General features: G+C 45.6%; 1 protein-coding gene across 4 annotated transcripts in view; it reads left to right on the forward strand.

Moving 5' to 3' along the window:
• Zc3h18 (zinc finger CCCH-type containing 18) overlaps nt 1-17,573 on the forward strand; it is a 42,257-nt gene continuing 24,684 nt past the window's right edge. The window contains exons 1-4 of one of the 4 annotated variants that reach the window (XM_036187815.1): nt 1-186; nt 6,328-6,932; nt 8,922-9,006; nt 9,856-9,927. In XM_036187815.1, the coding sequence (XP_036043708.1) occupies nt 6,342-6,932; nt 8,922-9,006; nt 9,856-9,927 (748 nt within the window). In that variant the 5' untranslated portion in view covers nt 1-186; nt 6,328-6,341. Of the gene's footprint in view, nt 187-470; nt 1,128-6,327; nt 6,933-8,921; nt 9,007-9,855; nt 9,928-17,573 lie in introns of those variants that run through there. The other 3 variants (XM_036187813.1, XM_036187816.1, XM_036187814.1) reach the window with 3 other exon arrangements.

The raw sequence follows: 17,573 nt of genomic DNA on the forward strand, positions 1-17,573 counted from the left end.
CAGTACGGCCGTCGCGGCCTGATGACGTCGCACAATGGCCGGCCCCCGCGGGTAGTGGAGCCCGTTTGTTCCGCCCGCGTCGTGCCTGAACCCAGAGCCAGTGAGAAGCGGAAAGGCTGAGGAACGTCCTGTCCACGCTGCCCCCATCCCAGCGGAGCCGTGGCCGCCTCCCGTCCTCGCGCTGAGGTAAGTGGGGCTGGCAGGCGGTGAGGAAGAAGCCGCCCCAGCGGCGGCGGGAGCGAGGCCCGGGAGCCCGGCGCCGCCTCCCGAGCTCGGGCGCGCCCCCGGCTGTGCGCAGCCGCGGGCCGTGGCGCGGCCCGGGACAGCGGGCAGGCGCGAGCCCGCTGCGGCCTGGAACGTCCTGGCGCCTTAGCGCGCCGCGGTCTGCCATGGTGAAGTTGGTTTTCCTGAAGCTGTCATTTCCCTTCCGGGCCATTCGGCGTGGCACATGTTCTCCGCCTACAAAGGGGAGAGAAGCACGCAGGTTGGTTCGAGAGGAGGCCCGCCTGGACAGTCGACGGGCTCTACGGGGAACTTTGAACTCTCTGGAGCCACTGCAACTTGCAACTTCAAGTGTGTACAGATTGGACGTACCCACTGAACCCCGAGAGGCCTCGATCTCTTAGGAAGTGTAACCTCCTCGCCTCTTGGACTGGGAGCTCAGAGACACCGAGTCTTTGGCGTAAAGTTAGCCAAACAAGTGTAGTGCTGGAAGGAAATTTAAACTAAGACTTACAGCCTCGCTACTGCTGGAAATTTAGTTTTCCCTGTTTACATTGACAGCTGCGTTTACCGGGCACAGTAGTAGCTTTAAATGAGCTTTATTTAGCATTTATTTGCAAGAGTAGGGATTTCTTCAGACCCATTTGGGGATAATGAAAGAGGGCATTTGGTTTATCTTCACATTACCTATCCCAAGGCAGGGGTTGACATTTTCAACCCCTAGGCTGATTCCCATTTCCTGGCTCCTGAGATGAGAATGTGTGTGATTTGAGCACTTATGAAGCCCAGCCAGTTCTGGAACCAATTTAGTAAGTCCCAAAGCCTGAAACTCCTCTCCAGTTGTAGGTGGGGAATGCTCAAACATTTTAAGAGAACTTGTGGATTTACTTCACAACACCCAACAGGTAAGCTCTTACCTTGCTTGTCTTTAAAGAGATACCTTGTCATCTACAGACCATCTCAAGGTGACTACTCCTTATCAAAGAGTTTTTGGTTGAGCTTAAGTCGCTTTGGAGTGGTGTTTATCAACAATCCTGACACTTTTGCTGTAGACATTGAAGCTATGAATGAGGATTTTCAAACAGGCATAGTAGAACTTAGACATCAACATAGAATCTGCTCTGCTAATGGTAGTTTCCCACAGCTGGGCATGGTATCTCACACCTTTAATCCCAGCATGTGGGAAGCAGGGGTAAGAGGATCTCTGAGTTTAGGCTAGCCTGGTCTACATAGTGAGTTCCAGGACTACACAGTGAGACCTTGTCTCAAGAAAGAAGTTTCCCAGAAGTTGTGTTTGTCTTTTATTGATCTTCCTTTGCTGAAGCCCACTTGGAACACCTGTCTCAATAGTAAGCCATGTGAAGAAATTGGTTTCATTTAATAGTCACACCCCCCCAAGTTTGACCAAGAGTTGTTTTGTCTGGGTTGGCAGTTTACCAGGCCAGGCTCTTTGTTTTGTTTGTTTGTTTCAGACAGGGTTTCTCTGTGTAGTTTTGGTGCCTGTCCTGGATCTTGCTCTGTAGACCAGGATGGCCTCGAACTCACAGAGATCCACCTCGCTCTGCCTCCTGAGTGCTGGGATTAAAAAAGCGTGTGCCACCACCACCCAGCCAGGTCAGACTCTTAAGTAGCAGTTCCTCAAAGTGACCCAACTATTAGGAGAACGTGGCATTATTACTCTGCCATTAGTAATGTGGTTGGAGTCAGTTTGGCCTCTCAGAGCTGCTGCTGAGACAAGAGCAGAGGACACTGTTCTGGAGCTCTGGTTATAGTGTTTTACAAATTAGACAAATTTTGTTTTGTTTTGTTTTGTTTTTCGAGACAGAGTTTCTCTGTGTAGCTTGAGCTTATCCTGGAATTGCTCTGTAAACCAGTCTGGCCTCGAAGTCACAGAGATCCACCTGCCTATGCCTCCCGAGTGCTGGGAATAAAGGCATGGGCCACTATGCCTAGTTGAATTAGACAACTTCTATGTTTCTTTCTGGTATGCAACAAGTAGTTCCCTGATTAATGAGATTTTGTCAATTGTTTAACAAGCATTTTTCAGGTGTGTCAGATGCAGCAGGGGACAGAAATAGTGAAAGACTTGTGTTATTCCATCCCTGAACAGGTTTACCACTGCAGATTGAAGGACTAAAGATTAGCTCTAAACCTTGTGAAAATTCTACATTTCTGGGTGATTGACTAAGACTGGTTGGTCAAAGATTGTAAAAATGGGAGTTTAGTGAGCTGGGCTGGAGGACCCTTAATTCATTGTTTACACTTAATAGGGCATGTATTTCCCTTCATCCAGATAGGGAACACACAAATTAGCCTCAAAACAGAATACTGGCACCTAGAGAGACAGTGACCCTGCCTAGAGCAGGCCTGGAGATCAAGCCATCTCCTGATTCCCAGTGTGATTTCTGCTCTAAAGGTATTATTTAGGGTGCTTCTTTAAACACACACACACACACACACACACACACACACACACACACACACACAAGTAGATTTGTGGTTGTCCCTGAAAGATCCTCACCTTAATGTGGCCTCCAGTAGTGCAGTCGCAGGAGGTCCCAAGGGAAAGAAGACAGTGCAGTGCCTTTTCTCAGAAAACCTGTCAGGGCCTCTGCGAGGGAACCCTGCACCATGGCAGCTTTGGCCATGCCTCCTGTGGATGCTAATAGTGACCACTGTAGTCTCAGAAGTGTGCCAGCCAGATAGTACAGTGTGTAGTGTATAGGCTACTGAGTGCCAGCCTTTTGAGAGCCTCCATCCTTTCTCACTCTGTAGGAACAAGAAGAGTGTGATTTCTATCACTCTGACAAATACCTGAGGTGATGAACTCATACAGAGAAAAGATAAAAATTGGTGTAGTGGCACACACCTTTAATCCCAGCAATCATGAGACAGTAGGTGGATCTCTGTGAGTTTGAGGACAAGCTGATAGAGTTCCAGACAGCCAGGGATACATAGAGAAACCCTATCTCAGAGAGAGAGAGAGGGAGAGGGAGGGGTGAGGGGGAGACCTCCCAAAAGCCTTCAAATAAAAACAGTTGGAGTTTGTATGGTAGGTGCAGTTAGATAAACAGAATAATGTACAGTGTAAGAAACAAGATTCCTAATGTAGAGTGGAATTTGGGGGTTTTGAACTGCCAGAAAGGAAGAGAGATTTTGTATGTCCGGGCTTGTCTATTCCTGTCATTGGTTGCTCAGAACAGCCTGTGATCCCAAGAGTTACCTTTCTCCCACCCCCTACACACACCAGGACAGCCACAGGTACTTTCAGGCCCACTCACCCAACTACTTTATGGCATGTGCCAAAAACTGCCTTCACAAATCAGAAGTTGACTTACTCCTTGCAGTTAAGGTAACTAAATTCACCTGGAGGGCATGAAGGCTCAGTGGGTATGTACACAGCACACCAACCTTCCAGATTTCTCTAGTCAGCCCAGCTATGACTTTGTGTAAAAATGATGTACTGTGGTGAGTGTCCAGTGCATTGATGTTTGGAGGGATAAAAAGAGAAACAGAACCCGCAGGATTGTGGAGACCCTAGTTTGTTTGTGGTCTGTACCAGAAAGGATTTGTAGTAGAAACTCCAATGGCTAGGAATAGAACCAATTCCATCTATGGTCTGGGAATACAAGTTCAGAAGGCCTGACTGACAGTTCTGAGACACACACAGTATTCAGATAAAAGACAGCCTCCCTTCCTTTACCAGCCTGCTTCTTACTACAGTTCATATGTTTAGTTGGGCACCCTGTCTCCACTTCTTACCATAGGGTTTCATTTCAAGATTTTAAAAAATGTAAAAAATAACTCATTAACCAAATTTTGACTGAAACCAAAAGCAAACCAGCTTGTACCAGTACCCCAGAAAAGGACTGTGACCTGGTTTGAAAGTCTTGTGAACCATACTTGGGAGGCAGAGGCAGGCGGATCTCTGTGAGTTCAAGGTCAGCCTGGTCTACAGAGCGAGATCCAGACACCAAAGCTACACAGAGAAACCATCTCGAAAAACCAAAAAAAAAAAAAGTCAGTCAGTCCTACCTGGGCATAGTAAGCACATGATGGTTTGGAATCCTGAGATTTGTGGGATAACACAAGAGGACTGTTGAGAGTTTGAGGCCAACCTGGACTACGTAGTGAACTGCAGCCCATCTGGGTTTAAAGAGTGAGAGCAAAGAGCAGTAAGAACAAGTCCAGAAGCTCTGTGCACAGCCTCTGATCTCTATGAGTGCTGTGAGGGTCCTGCAGTGGGCAATGTTAGGACAATGGCCAGACAGGGCTCTGTGCTTGTCTAAAAGAAAGTTGGTGCAAAGCTCTAGTGTGTGTGGTAGGTAGAGTTTTAGTTAAGCTAATGCCAAAGATAACACCCCTAATATACCAACATTAAGGAATACATGAATTTCTTAGTGTGTAACATCTGATCTCTAGCTTTGCACAGTTTTTGTTACATTGTATATTTTTAAGTCTCCACAGAGGACCAGGGACTTTTCATCTCTCCAGCTGCCTAGAAGTAGCACCTGGTACCCATAGTCAGTCATGCTGAAGTGGTTACCAAGTCTCATATGCTCTACTTGAAACCTGACAAATTCCTATTCTAGTATTTTATAGCTAAAGGCAACCTTGTAAACAAAGTTATCTTTTAAATCAACCGTTATGCAAAATCAAATGTCCTGTTTAATTTGGAAGTCATATAACGATACCACAGAAGACAAAGCCCAAGCTCCAAGATGCTACTGTCCTTGTAACATACTAGAGGCGTATGCCACTGCTGCCTGGCTTAGGACCAACTTCTTAATAATCTCTTTGATATTCCTCCCTCTGAACTGATGCTGGATGACCAGAAAATCTTGACTGCTGTGTATTTTTAGTGACCTATGATAGTTTTGGTTTTTTGAGACGGTTTCTCTGTGTATTCCTGGCTGTCTCAAAACTTGCTCTGTAGGCCAGGCGGGCCTCAAACTCACAGAGATCCACCTGCCTCTGCCTCCCAAGTGCTGGGATTAAAGGTATGCACCACTGCCGCCCGGCAGGCTACAATGTATAAAGAACATAAATGACTGTGGCTTGGTACCTCTAAACACATAGTGATCCTGAAATGAGTAAAGTGTACATTTTGCTAGGTACCAAACAGCCTGTGGATTTTTCTCCATCTTCAGAATAAAGTCAGATAAACTCCAAACCTTTCTTCCTTCATGTCATAAGTTGGTATCTGTTACTGATGCGATAGAAATACTGGCTACTAAGTGTTATACACGATGTCTACACTTACTCTCTAACCCCAGCTTAGGTGGCCAGGTTTTAAATCAGGTGCAGCAGCGTGCTTTTTTATTGAGTCAGGGTTTTACTGTGTAGTGTGGGGTAGCCTCCAGCCTCCAAATGCTGTGATTACAGGCATGTACTGCTACAGCACCCAGCAGAGCAAAGTGCTTTCTATGAGCTGTGGAGGTGGAAAAACCAGAAAACATTTGCTTTGATTAAATCTGGAATTTTAGAAATAGAAGTGAGTCTTCTAAAAAGAAAAAGGTCTTTTATATAAGTATGTGACTTAAATGTCTAAAAATATTGTCATAGTCCATTTGTACAACAGATACCTGGATAACTTTGGTGGTTTGGGCTCTGATATCACTGGTCCCAGAGCAGTGCCTTTGAAGAGCATGCTGGAGGCTGGATGGAAGGTCTGAAGGAGGTCTTGGAATCTGAACCTTAGAGTATAGGGGAGGGATTGAAGAGGTGACAAGAAACTGTGCTTGAGAGGCAGGGTAGGGGAAAAAGGCTCAGTTGGAAACTGCTGCTGACCTAGGGTGCTACCTCATTCCACTATAGAAACCTTATCTTCAGAAGTCAGTTCCTGTGAATCCCAGTAGCTGTCCTTTGCGGTCCATGGCTTATTATTGTTCACTTCTCTTCACCTGTGCTGGCTGCAGGCAAGAGGAAGAACTTAGTGGAGGCCAGCTGTAGCCAGTGGAATTATGCTCTGGCACTTCACAGGGAGTTCTATAGATTTGGGAGGGGCTGGAGCTAGGGCAGAATGGGTCCTTCCTCCTCAGAGCAGAGGGCATGTGGACCAGGAGGATAGGCCCATGCTGAGTCTGTGCTATCTGTCTTTTGCAGATCTGCGGGTCCTGATGGATGTGGCTGAGAGCCCTGAACTGGATCCTCACTCCCCAGAGGATGAAGAGCAGCAGGCCCTCTCAGATGATGACATTCTGAGGGAAAGTGGATCTGAACAAGATTTGGATGGAGCTGGGGAAAGGGCTTCTGATTTGGAGGATGAGGAAATTGCAACTAGGGTACAAAGCCAGGAGGAGACTCACTCGGATGAGGAAGACAGAGCCAGTGAGCCCAAGTCCCAGGATCAGGACTCAGAGGCTCATGAGCTGAGCAGGGGCCCAGCGGGATCTCTCTGTGAGGAGGGGGATGATGTTGAGGAAGACCGGACAAGTGACCTCAGGGATGAAGCTTCCTCAGTAACCCGGGAACTGGATGAGCATGAGCTAGACTATGATGAAGAGGTCCCTGAGGAGCCAGCTCCTGCTGCCCAGGAGGAGGAAGTTGAGAAAGCTGGGGCAGAGGACGAGGAGGAGAAAGGGGAAGGTGCTCCCGGAGAGGAAGGGAAGCCTGATGTTCAAAGTGTGGAAGAAAAAGAATCCACAGAGGCTGCGAAGGAGAAGAAGAAAGAGGATGATGATGGAGAGATTGATGATGGGGAGATAGATGTGAGTATGGAGGAGCAGGCAAGAACCTTGGCCCTTCAGCAGGCACATCTGATCCAGGAGAAGCAGGCTCAGCAGGGTTTTAAGGCTCCCTTGTTCCTAAGGAGATGGTCAGTGGTGGGCTGGGCCAGTCACGCAGGAAAATGAGATCCTGTGTTGAGGCAGGAAAGGAAGTGCTCACAGTGGAGAATGGGAGGTAGACTTGTGCAGAAAAACCTCCAACTGGACAGCTTCCGTCAGTAACTGCAGTTTCTGTGGGCCCTAGAAGATGCCTTCTTTAAATCATGGAATCGTGAGTTTGTGTGGGAGGTTGGGTTTTCTTTACGTATGATTCTGCCTAACCTTGAATCAGGAGGTTTTAGGGGACGCAGCCCAAAGTTCAGATCAGTTGTGTTCAAAGCAGGTGAGGGAGGGGCAGAACAGATCAGCCATCTAGGGATTCTCAGGTGCCTCAGGAGGAGACTGCTCCTCTGAGTCCTTCTGGTGGAAGATAGGTTAAACACCTGGGGTGATCCAGGGAGAGTGGGTCACTATCTGGGGATCCCACATTTCCATATACACCCAGTTCATTTTAGGGTATCATGGATGGAGGATGACTCTGGCCATACAGGGTGGTTGGCGGTAGGGCTTTGGGTCCCAATAGTAGAGTAGACCTGGGTAGATGGAGTTTATGTGGCTGCAAGCATAAAGTAGCAGATGTTTCATCTCCTCTCCCAGCTGTGTAGTAGATGGTCTCCGGAGTTGACTTTCAAGTTGAGATTATTGGCTGTGTTTTAGGTGTGCCTGGTGTTAGATGCTCCCTGTTAAATGCCCTTCCTTTCCTGCAGTGAAAGGTCAAATGGGGTTGAGAGTCTTCATAGGAATTATAGAGGGCCTTAACAGTGAGGGCGCTGGTAACTCTTATATTGTGCTGTGGATATGGGCAATGGGGAAATGGATTGAAGCAAACCTGCCCCAGACAGCACCCATCGTCTTCATCTGCTTGTTTCCCTTGGAAACAGAATCTGGGATGAATTTGCCAGTTGACTTTCTGGCCTAGTACAGTTCTAAAGTATGATTTTGTTTTTGCCTACTCTGCATGGTAACCCATATGAACTGCCTGTCCTCCTACACTTCATGGGAAGCAGCTTGTTACCTAAAGATCCCAGCCCAGCATCCTTCAGTTTCAGGAGAGGCTATTTCCTTCCTACCTGACTGTTCCTCTAGCCCACAGCACCCTACGGGTCGTACTATTTGGAAGCCCTGGGCATCAGAGGTCTCAGACATATACCAGGTTCACAATAACATGCTGAAGATATAACAGGGCAGGTAGGCAAGTGGGCCCTGTGGGTGATAGTTTGGGCACAAGAGAGCACAGTAACTCTGGGCCAGCAAGCCATTTTCCCTGGAAGCTCCTCTCCTGGACCCTGTCTCTTCACTCCACTATATTGTTAGTATGTTGGCTTTTGTTGCTGCCTTTAGACTCATGGTCTTCCACTGTGATTCTTGCTTAGTATGTGCATTGTTTTTATTATAGTCGCAGATGCATCCTGAACACTTATGTAGGGGTACTGCCTGAGAGATGCTCATCCTTGGGGCAGTCTGAAGATAAGTCGGTCTTTGGCCTAAGAGACTGTTCCTGAGGAGGGAATCTGGTGATGTTCAGTTGCAAAGGACATGGAGTAATAGATTTATACACTGTTAGTGTACAAAGTAGTAAAGACTAAAGTGTAACCATTGCTTGCTCACAATTCATAGAAACAGACCAAAGCTCTGTCCTGAAGTGTCTGGTTGAGCCCACTGTTCCCATACTCTTCTGAGGTTATAGGTGATCAAGAAACCATCAGTTGTGTAGCTGAGCATTTAAGATTGGGAAACTGAAGGTGAGCTGGTGGGGACACCTTTGGGAAAGGTGGATGCTCCTCACACCCAGTTCTCTGCTTCTGGCCTGGTGAAGAGATGTGGTGGGCAGGGTGGGTCGGCTCACCTCCAGATGACTGTCCTCTGTTCCAGGATGATGACTTGGAAGAAGGCGAAGTGAAGGACCCCAGTGACCGGAAGGTGAGGCCTCGCCCCACCTGCCGATTCTTTATGAAAGGTAATTGTTTGCCTCCAGCCTTTTTTGCAGCGATCTGTGTAGCCTCTGCTTTCCTGGGGCCATGGTGGTAATCCATCCTCATGTCAGTGAAGCTTCACGGGACTAGACTGCAAGAGTTGGTGGTAGTGACGGTGGTATTGGTGGTAAACAATAGACCTTTTATTGGTTCTGTCCTCATTTTAAAAACTGCCTTAGAGGAGAGCTGCCTGGTGTTTTTAACCTGCAGGTTTCGGGCCCACTGTTTACAACAGACCCAAGGCTGCAACAGACAGTGGCAGTTTTTGAGTGTTCCAATATTAGCATTCCCTACATCTGTAAGAAAGAACTACTTTTTACAAGAGGGATCAGAAGCAGGTCCTTTGGGGGAGAGGGGCTGGCATTGAAAAGACAAGGGAGAGCCTCTGAGGGCATTCCTGCAAAGGACTAGCGCAGTTAAGCGTCTTCAGCAGGGTTGACCATGTTACAGGTAATGTTGCTCTGGTTTTGTAAAGCCTGGGAGGGATTCAGAAAAATGGAAGTAAGGCCAGGCAGTGTTGGTGCACACCTTTAACCTCAGCACTCTGGAGGCAGAGACAGGCAGATCTCTGTGAGTTCAAGGCCAGCCTTGTCTACAGAAGGAGTTCTAGGCCAGCCAGGGCTACACAGAGCAACTCTGTCTCAAAAAAACAAAGAAAATGGAATTAAGAGTCTCCAGTGTCTGCAAGACTTGCTTGGATGTTCCGCAGTGTTTTGGGTATATTTCTTATTGAGCAGTTTCCTTGGACAGATAGGAAGGTGGATGACTTTGCTCACTGGCCAGCCTGTGTATGCAGTCTAAGTTCACAAGAGCTTCCTGTACTTCTTTTCCAGATGTTGTGACACCATTATCCACTCTTCTTCCACCAATACCAAATTCCATACCACTCAGAGGCCAGGTTAAAGGTACAAAATATCCTGTGTTCACTCTCTGTTGTGCCTTAAAGTCCCCTGCGCCAGAGGCCAGACTTCTTTCTCCTGGATCCAGAGCACAGCTAGGATGCCAACAGGGAGGAAGCTTGAGGGGCAGGGCTGCTGTTGCCCTTTCCTCCCTAGTGTCATTAGAGCTGGGGAGGAGATGCAGGTTAAGGCCATGGCACTGTACTTGAAGAACAGGAGCTTCCACAGGTGGGCAGTGGAATCCTGTCTTATTCATGGGGAAGGCTGTGTCCAAGAGAGATCCACAAACAGCCTTGTTCCTAAGGCCGAGAAATGCCCTGGTGATGGGACATTCATGAAAATCCCGTTCAGGTTCGCTTCTCTGGGAATATGCTCTTGGGATGCCAACTGAAAATAGTTGGCTGATCTAAGTTGCACAGTCTATTGTATACATTGGGGGTGGGGTGCAGGGCAGTATGCATTTGACCTTCATTTGACATTGACCCAAGCACCCTAAGAATGAAAGGCTGTGACGCTATATCTTAGTTCTTCAAAAATTTTGATATTTAAAGTGCTAGTATTTCAAGAAATATAAGTGCAAGCAGGAGACTGTTTTGAAGTAATAGCATAAGGAATGAATGCAGTCATCCCCTGCAGATGGGTAGATTACAGCAACAAAAACCTGCGTTCAGTATGTATCTGTACTTGGTTCTCATTAGTACTGCTCTCAGACTGCTGTACAATGCCTTTGCAGCTCAGAAGCTGGCCAGCTGCTTGGGTCAGGCCGGCAATATCAGCATGGAGTCTCTGGAGCAAGAACCAGAGGCTAATGCCTTACCTAGTTCTCAGACCTTACCAAGCACAGAACAGATGAAATGTATTAGAAATGCAAACCTGCTCTTTGGGAGACATCTGCATACACTGGGATAGGATTGTTGCCTCATACTGGGTGGACACCTGTGGTTACACTAAACTGTGTTTGGGTTTTCATGAAGCCATGCCATAGGGAGGTTTCTGCAGTCAAGAAATGGAGAGCAGCTTAGGTGAGTGTCTTAGAGTTTCTGTTGCTTTGATAAAACACAATGACCAAAAGCAACCTGGGGAGGGATGGGTGGTATTTCAGCTTACAGTACCACCTCATAGTCCGTTATTGAAGGAAGTAAGGGTAGGAACCTGCAGGCAAGAAGTGGAATAGAACAGTAGACCCTGGAGGTAGTAACATTTCTAGGTCTTTTTAATCAGTGCTTCCTGTTCTCTCATCCTGTTTATGGTGTGCAGAAGAAAGAAAATGATGGAACTTGCAGTTCTTTAGGATGTCTTTGGCATCAGTACGAGAAATTTATTTGGGTGCAATTTTTTTTTGTTTGCCTATAAGTAATAAGCTTGGTGTTCAGTTGATATCAGTTGATTTATCATCCTTATATAGGGCTAAAGAGACAGTTTGTTAAGAATAAGTACAGTTCTTGGAGGACCCAAGTTCAGTTCCCAGCACCCTTGTCAGGCAGCTGACAACTGCCTATAAATTCAGCTTTAGGGGGATCTGATGCCCTCTTTGAACTCTGCAGGTATTGCACTCACATGTGAGAGTGTATATACATACCCGCCCCAACCCCACCCTCTACACACAAAATCTTTAGCTGGACATGGTGGAGTACACCTTTAATCCCAGCACTTAGGAAGCAGAGGCAGGCAGATCTCTTGAATGCCAGACCAGCCAGGACTACAGATACTGACTCAAGAAAGAAAAGACCCTGTCAGTAGTAAGATAAGTTACTTTAGAAATAAAACAAAGCTTGCTGTATTATTAGCAAGGATGTGGACATACTGGAACCCTGTACACTGCTGGTAGGAAAGTAAAAAACAATCTGACACCAGGCGGTGGTGGCGCACGCCTTTAATCCCAGCACTTGGGAGGCAGAGGCAGGCGGATCTCTGTAAGTTCGAGGCCAGCCTGGTCTCCAAGGCGAGTTCCAGGAAAGGCGCAAAGCTACACAGAGAAACCCTGTCTTGAAAAACCAAAAAAAAAAAAAGTCTGTTGAGGCTTACAGTTTGAGAGTCATGAAATTAGTGGCAGAGAGAATGGCAGCAGACAGGCATAGCTCCAGAGTAGTAACGAAGAGCTTACATCTTTATCTGCAAATAAGAGAGAGAGGCATTAACCAGGAATGGTTTGGGCTTTTGAAACCTGCAAAGCTGCCCCCAATGACACACCACCTAGTCCTTCCCAAACAGTTCCACCCACTGGAGAGCAAGCATTCACACACGTGAGCCTGTGGGTCTTTCTCATTCAAACCCCTCATTCCATCCATTTGATTTGGGGCCATATCATAATGCGAAATGCATTTACTTCAACTTTAGAAGTCCTCAACAGTCTAAAGCAGTGGTTCTCAACCTGTGAGTGGTGACCCCTGGAGTCAAACTACCCTTTCTTGGGGTTTGCCTAAGACCATTAGAAAACACAGATATTTACATTATGATTCATAACAGAAACAAATTTACAGTTATGAAGTAGCAGCTATGCTCTGCATCCTCTCCAACATAGACTGTCGTTAGTGTTTTTGATCATAGCCATTCTGACAGGTGTAAGGTGGTATCTCAGAGTCGTTTTGATTTGCATTTCTCTGATGACTAAGGATGTTGAGCATTTCTTTAAATGTCTTTTGAGCATTTTAGATTCTTCTTTTGAGAATTCTCTGTTTAGCTCTTTAGCCCATTTTTTAATCAGATTATTTAGTATTTTGATGCCTAGTTTCTTGAGTTCTGTATATACTTTGGAGATCACCCTAGAATGACTGTGGCTTAAAATAAGTTTTGGTTTTACTCAATCACTGGGCAAGCCTCACTGTTAGGATAAGAATTTGTACTCTATCAAGCTGATGACAGGAAAAATAAATAAATAAATAAATAAACAATAAATAAATAAATAAATAAAAAAATAAAATAAAAAAATAAATAGAAGTAGCAACTAAAGTAATTTTATGGTTGAGTAGATCACCGCAGCATGAAGAACTGTATTAAAGGGTCACAGCATTAGGAAGGTGGAGAACCACTGCATTGTCTATGTCTGATGTCAAAGAGCTCAGTTGACTCTGCCCTTCCAGATGTGCTGACTGCAGCACACACCTCTTTTTTGAGCTTGTTCCACTCCCTGTCTGCCCCCAAAGCTTTGGTACCTCCAGCATCCTGGGATCTCCAAAACAGTCCAGGCTTCATTTTCACAGCTTCATACAGTGGCCTCTCCCAGCCTCCATGCAGAGGCTCGCCTTCCACATGCCTGGCTTCAGCCACCCTTCCCTGACTGCTAAGGAAGATGCCACAACCCCTTTACTGTATCCTTCATGACTCTACAGCCAGAACCATGCTGTCAAGTTTGGCTGCCTGCCTGGGGCGAAACCTGGTCCCCTCCTTAGATTACATTTGCATAAACTTTTGATTTGTTGCTCTTTAGAAACACATAATTTTATTAGGCCTTTATTTTCATGAGTTATAGGATTAGATGGGTGGGATCTTACTTTGAGGGCATACACTCTTTATTCCCATTTATCCTTATTTCTCAGCTCCTATGTGAAATTTTCTGGTGTTCTTTTTCTCTTCAAACTGCATTTTGTATTTCTTTTGGAGGGTGTGTTCAAGACAGGGTTTCTCTTTGTAGCCCTGGCTGTCCTGGAACTGGATCTGTAGACCAGGCTGACCTTGAACTCACAGAGATCTGCCTGCCTCTGCCTCCCGAGTGTTGGGGTTAAAGGTGTGAGCCACCACCATCAACTCTTTTTTTTTTCTTTAGGATTTATTTTTATGCCAGGTGGTGGTGGTTCAGGCCTTTAATCCCAAGGGGGGGGGGGGGGCTCTGTGAACTCAGGCCAGCCTGATCTACAAAGCTAGTTCCAGGACAGCTACGAAGAGAAACCCTGTCTCAAACAAAAAAAACAAACAGATTTATTATTTTTAATTGTGTGTAGGTACATGTGAATGCAGGTAAATATTAGATCCCTTGAAGCTGGAGTTAACAGGCTGTGGTGAGCTGTCTGACATGGATGCTGGAAACTGAACTCCAGTCTTCTGCAAGAGCAGTACATGCTCTTAACCACAGAGCCATCTCTCCAGCCCTCTTTTTTGTTTGTGGGTTTTTGTTTTGTTTTGTTTTCCGAGACAGGTTTTTTTTTTCTGTGTAGCCCTTGCTGTCCTGGAACTCACTCTGTAGACAAGGCTGGCCTCGAACTCAGAGATCCACCTGCCTCTGCTTCTGAGTGCTGGGATTAAAGTTGTGCACCATCATTGCCTACATTTTGTATTTCTTTTTGTTTCTGTGACTCTTTTTCATTTGGGACCTGTATTAAGAGTGATCACTAGCTGGGCAGTGGTGCATGCCTTTAATCCCAGCATTCAGAAGGCAGAGGCAGGTGGATCTCTGTGTGTTTGAGGCCAGCCCGGTCTACAGAATGAGCTCCAGGACAGGCTCCAAAGCTACACAGAGAAACCCTGTCTCAAAAAAAAAAAAAAAAAAAAAAAAAAAAAAATCACTAATAAGCCACAGAGTCGGTATTAGGTTGTCTTGGAATTTCCTCTGCCACTGAAATTATTCCAGAACTCTTCAATTTATCCTCAGGCAGATTCTTAGGACAAAAAGGAGCTGCATTCTTTGCCAAAATATCACACCGATGGTCTTTAGGCCAGTTGCTAATACTGTTCCCACATGAAACCTCTTGATTGGGCCTCTATATAGTCCACATTGCTCTCAGCACTGCTGGTAGTCTCCCAAGCTCCTACTAGGATGGCCCATTAAGCCCTGCTTATATTATTCAAAATCTCCTAGTTCAAGGTCCCAAAATCTTGCACATTTCTCAAAATCCAGCATAGTCAGGCCTATCATAGCAATAGCTCCATTTCTGGTAACCTTCTATCTTAGTTACTTTAAATTGCTGTGATGAGACACCATGACGAAAGCAACTTGTAAGAAAAAAAGAGTATGTTGGGGCTTCCACTTTCAGAGGGTGACTATGAACATCATGGTGTAGAGAGCAGACAGGCATGGACTAGAGCAGTAGCTGAGAACTTATATCTGTAAGTAGGAGAGCTAACTGGGCATAGTGTGGGCTTTTGAAATCTCAAAGTCTGCTTCCTCCTCCAACAAGGCCACGCCTTCTAATTCTTTCCAAATGGTTCCTCCAACTAGAGACCAGGCATTCAAATATATCAAACTATGGGGGTCATTCTTTTACATAACCCCACAGCAAGCCCTCCTCTGTGTTCGTCTAAGAGAAATGAAAATGTGGCCACCCAAAAACTTGTGTGAGATGATCTTGATAGCCAGGATCAGTTGATCTGGAAGTGGAGCTACACATTACATGGTGACTTAGGAGATGGCATGTTGGGGATGAAACTCAAGAGCCTTGAGCCTGTAAGTTGAGCACTAGACCACTGAGTTAAACCTCTTAGGGAGCTCCACTGTGGTTGTGCCCTTTAATTTTTCCCATTTTATTTGTGTCATTTCTAGCAATGTCTGATGGTGTCTGAGTCATTGTATTCTCTAATGTTTGGAGATGTGCATTCTTTTCATGTGTTAATTGTAGCAATTTGTGCATCTTAGCTTGTTTGTTCACTTTTGGATCCATGTGTTCTTCGTCTTTATAAAAAAGTATCATGCCTCAGAATGGCCTATAGCCCTTGAGAGTTCCCATTCAGGGACTCTGAAATTAGGGCAGTCTTCATAGTAACGTACAGCTAGTGGTAAGTGAGGCACTCCTACTGGGAGCATGCATGTGCAAAGGCCAGCCTTGTCTATGTCAGTAAGACATAACAGAAACTTTGACAGGGATTTCTTGTTACTGTTTTGCTTTTGAGACAGTCTCACTATGTAGACCAGGCTGACCTCAAACTCACATATATCTATCTGCCTCTGTCACACCTACACCCCCAGAAGGTGGGTTAAAGTTATGCACCACCGTGCCTGGCTTTGACAGGTTTGGTTTGGGTTTTGGTAGTGTTTTGTTGTTGCTATTATTTTATGTTGTTGTTGTTAGTTTTTGTTTTTGATTTTTCGAGACAGGGTTTCTTTGTGTACCTCTGTCCTAGAACGCACTCTGTAGACCAGGCTGGCCTTGAACTCAAGAGATCCACCTGCCTCTGCCTCCTGAGTGTTGGGATTCAAGGTGTGCGCCACCACCCCCTGGCTTGAAGAGGGTTTTTTTAAACCAATGGGGCACTTTGACTTTTATACACAGGCTGTCTTTATTACCTGTTTGCAGCTGCTTAGACTAGATGGAAAGGAAACCAAAGCATACTTAAAGAGGCCACTTTGTCAGAGTGTGTGCTCTGTACCAAAACAAGTGTTTTGTTTGGAAAATGGACATTATAAAATTCTCTTTGCTGTTCTGATAGGTGTTTTTCCTGTAGTAGTGATCATGCAACTGATGATAACCAATCCAGCCAACAAATCACAGGCTTAAAAGTCTGTTCATTTCTGGACCTAACAAACACATGCATTTGCTCATGCACACAGCCACAGTCTCTTGCTGGCATCTGCACATGTTAGTGAAGATGGATTTTGGCCATTAGACGTGGGTACTGTAGCCAGCAGGTGAGGGGGCAGCCGCCTCCTGCCATCTGTTTAGCTCCCTTGATTGCTGCTAAGAGACCTGCCATGGTCATGTATCAGTATTACTGATGCAGTTTTAGATCTGTTGCTATTAATCACACAGGTTTATTTTTTCTTCTTAAGTTGTTTGGGGACAGCAGTGGCGAAGATCACCCAGAGTGTATAATATATTCACAAAAAAATGGGATTGTAAAGTGATGTGGTGGTGGCACACACCTTTAATCCCAGTACTCAGGGAGGCAGAGGCAGGTGAATCTCTGAGTTTGAAGCCAGCCTGATCTACAGAGTGAGTTCCAGGACCACCAGGGCTACACAGAAAAACCTTGTCTTAAAAAAAACAAAAAAAAGGGACTAGAGAGATGGCTCAGCGGTTAAGAGCACTGGCTGCTCTTTCTTCCAAAGGTCCTGAGTTCAATTCCCAGCAACCACATGGTGGCTCACAACTATCTATAATGAGATCTGGTGCCTTCTGGCCTGCAGGCATACATGTAGGCAGAACACTGTATACATAATAAATAAATAAATAAATCTTTAAAAAAAAAATAGGGATGTATGTTTGGTGATCCCCTAAGTTGGTAACTACTTCTGGCAGGAGATTCTGGAGGTATAGGGTAGGAGAGACAGGATAGTGTGTAGCCCAGGCTGGACTTTTAATGTGCCACTCTTGAGTGATGGAACCAAAGGTCTGCACTGTCGTACCCCACTCTACTGTATGCTCTTTAGAGAACTTACTCTTTATTTACATATATTCTCACTTTTATTTTGTTTTCCTATAAAGTATTTCTCATGTTAAATAGTATCTACCCAAGCATAAAAATTAATAAAAAAAATTTTCTCAAGAATTGCTGAGATAATGAGCCATCTAGTTAAGAAAAAGATCATTTCTTTCCTTTGAAAACCCATGTGCAGATAGCCCTCTGAGGTCCAGAAATAGCTGGGTGTGGGTTGCCTACACCTTTTATATCAACACTAAGAAGCAGAAGCAGGTGCATCTCTCTGAGTTTGAGGCCAGCCTTGTCTACACACAGTGAGTTCCAAGCCAGCCAAGGCAACGTAGTGAAAACCTGTCTCAAAACAA

Source organism: Onychomys torridus, chromosome 5 (genome assembly GCF_903995425.1).
Source record: "Onychomys torridus chromosome 5, mOncTor1.1, whole genome shotgun sequence".
NCBI lineage: Eukaryota > Metazoa > Chordata > Mammalia > Rodentia > Cricetidae > Onychomys > Onychomys torridus.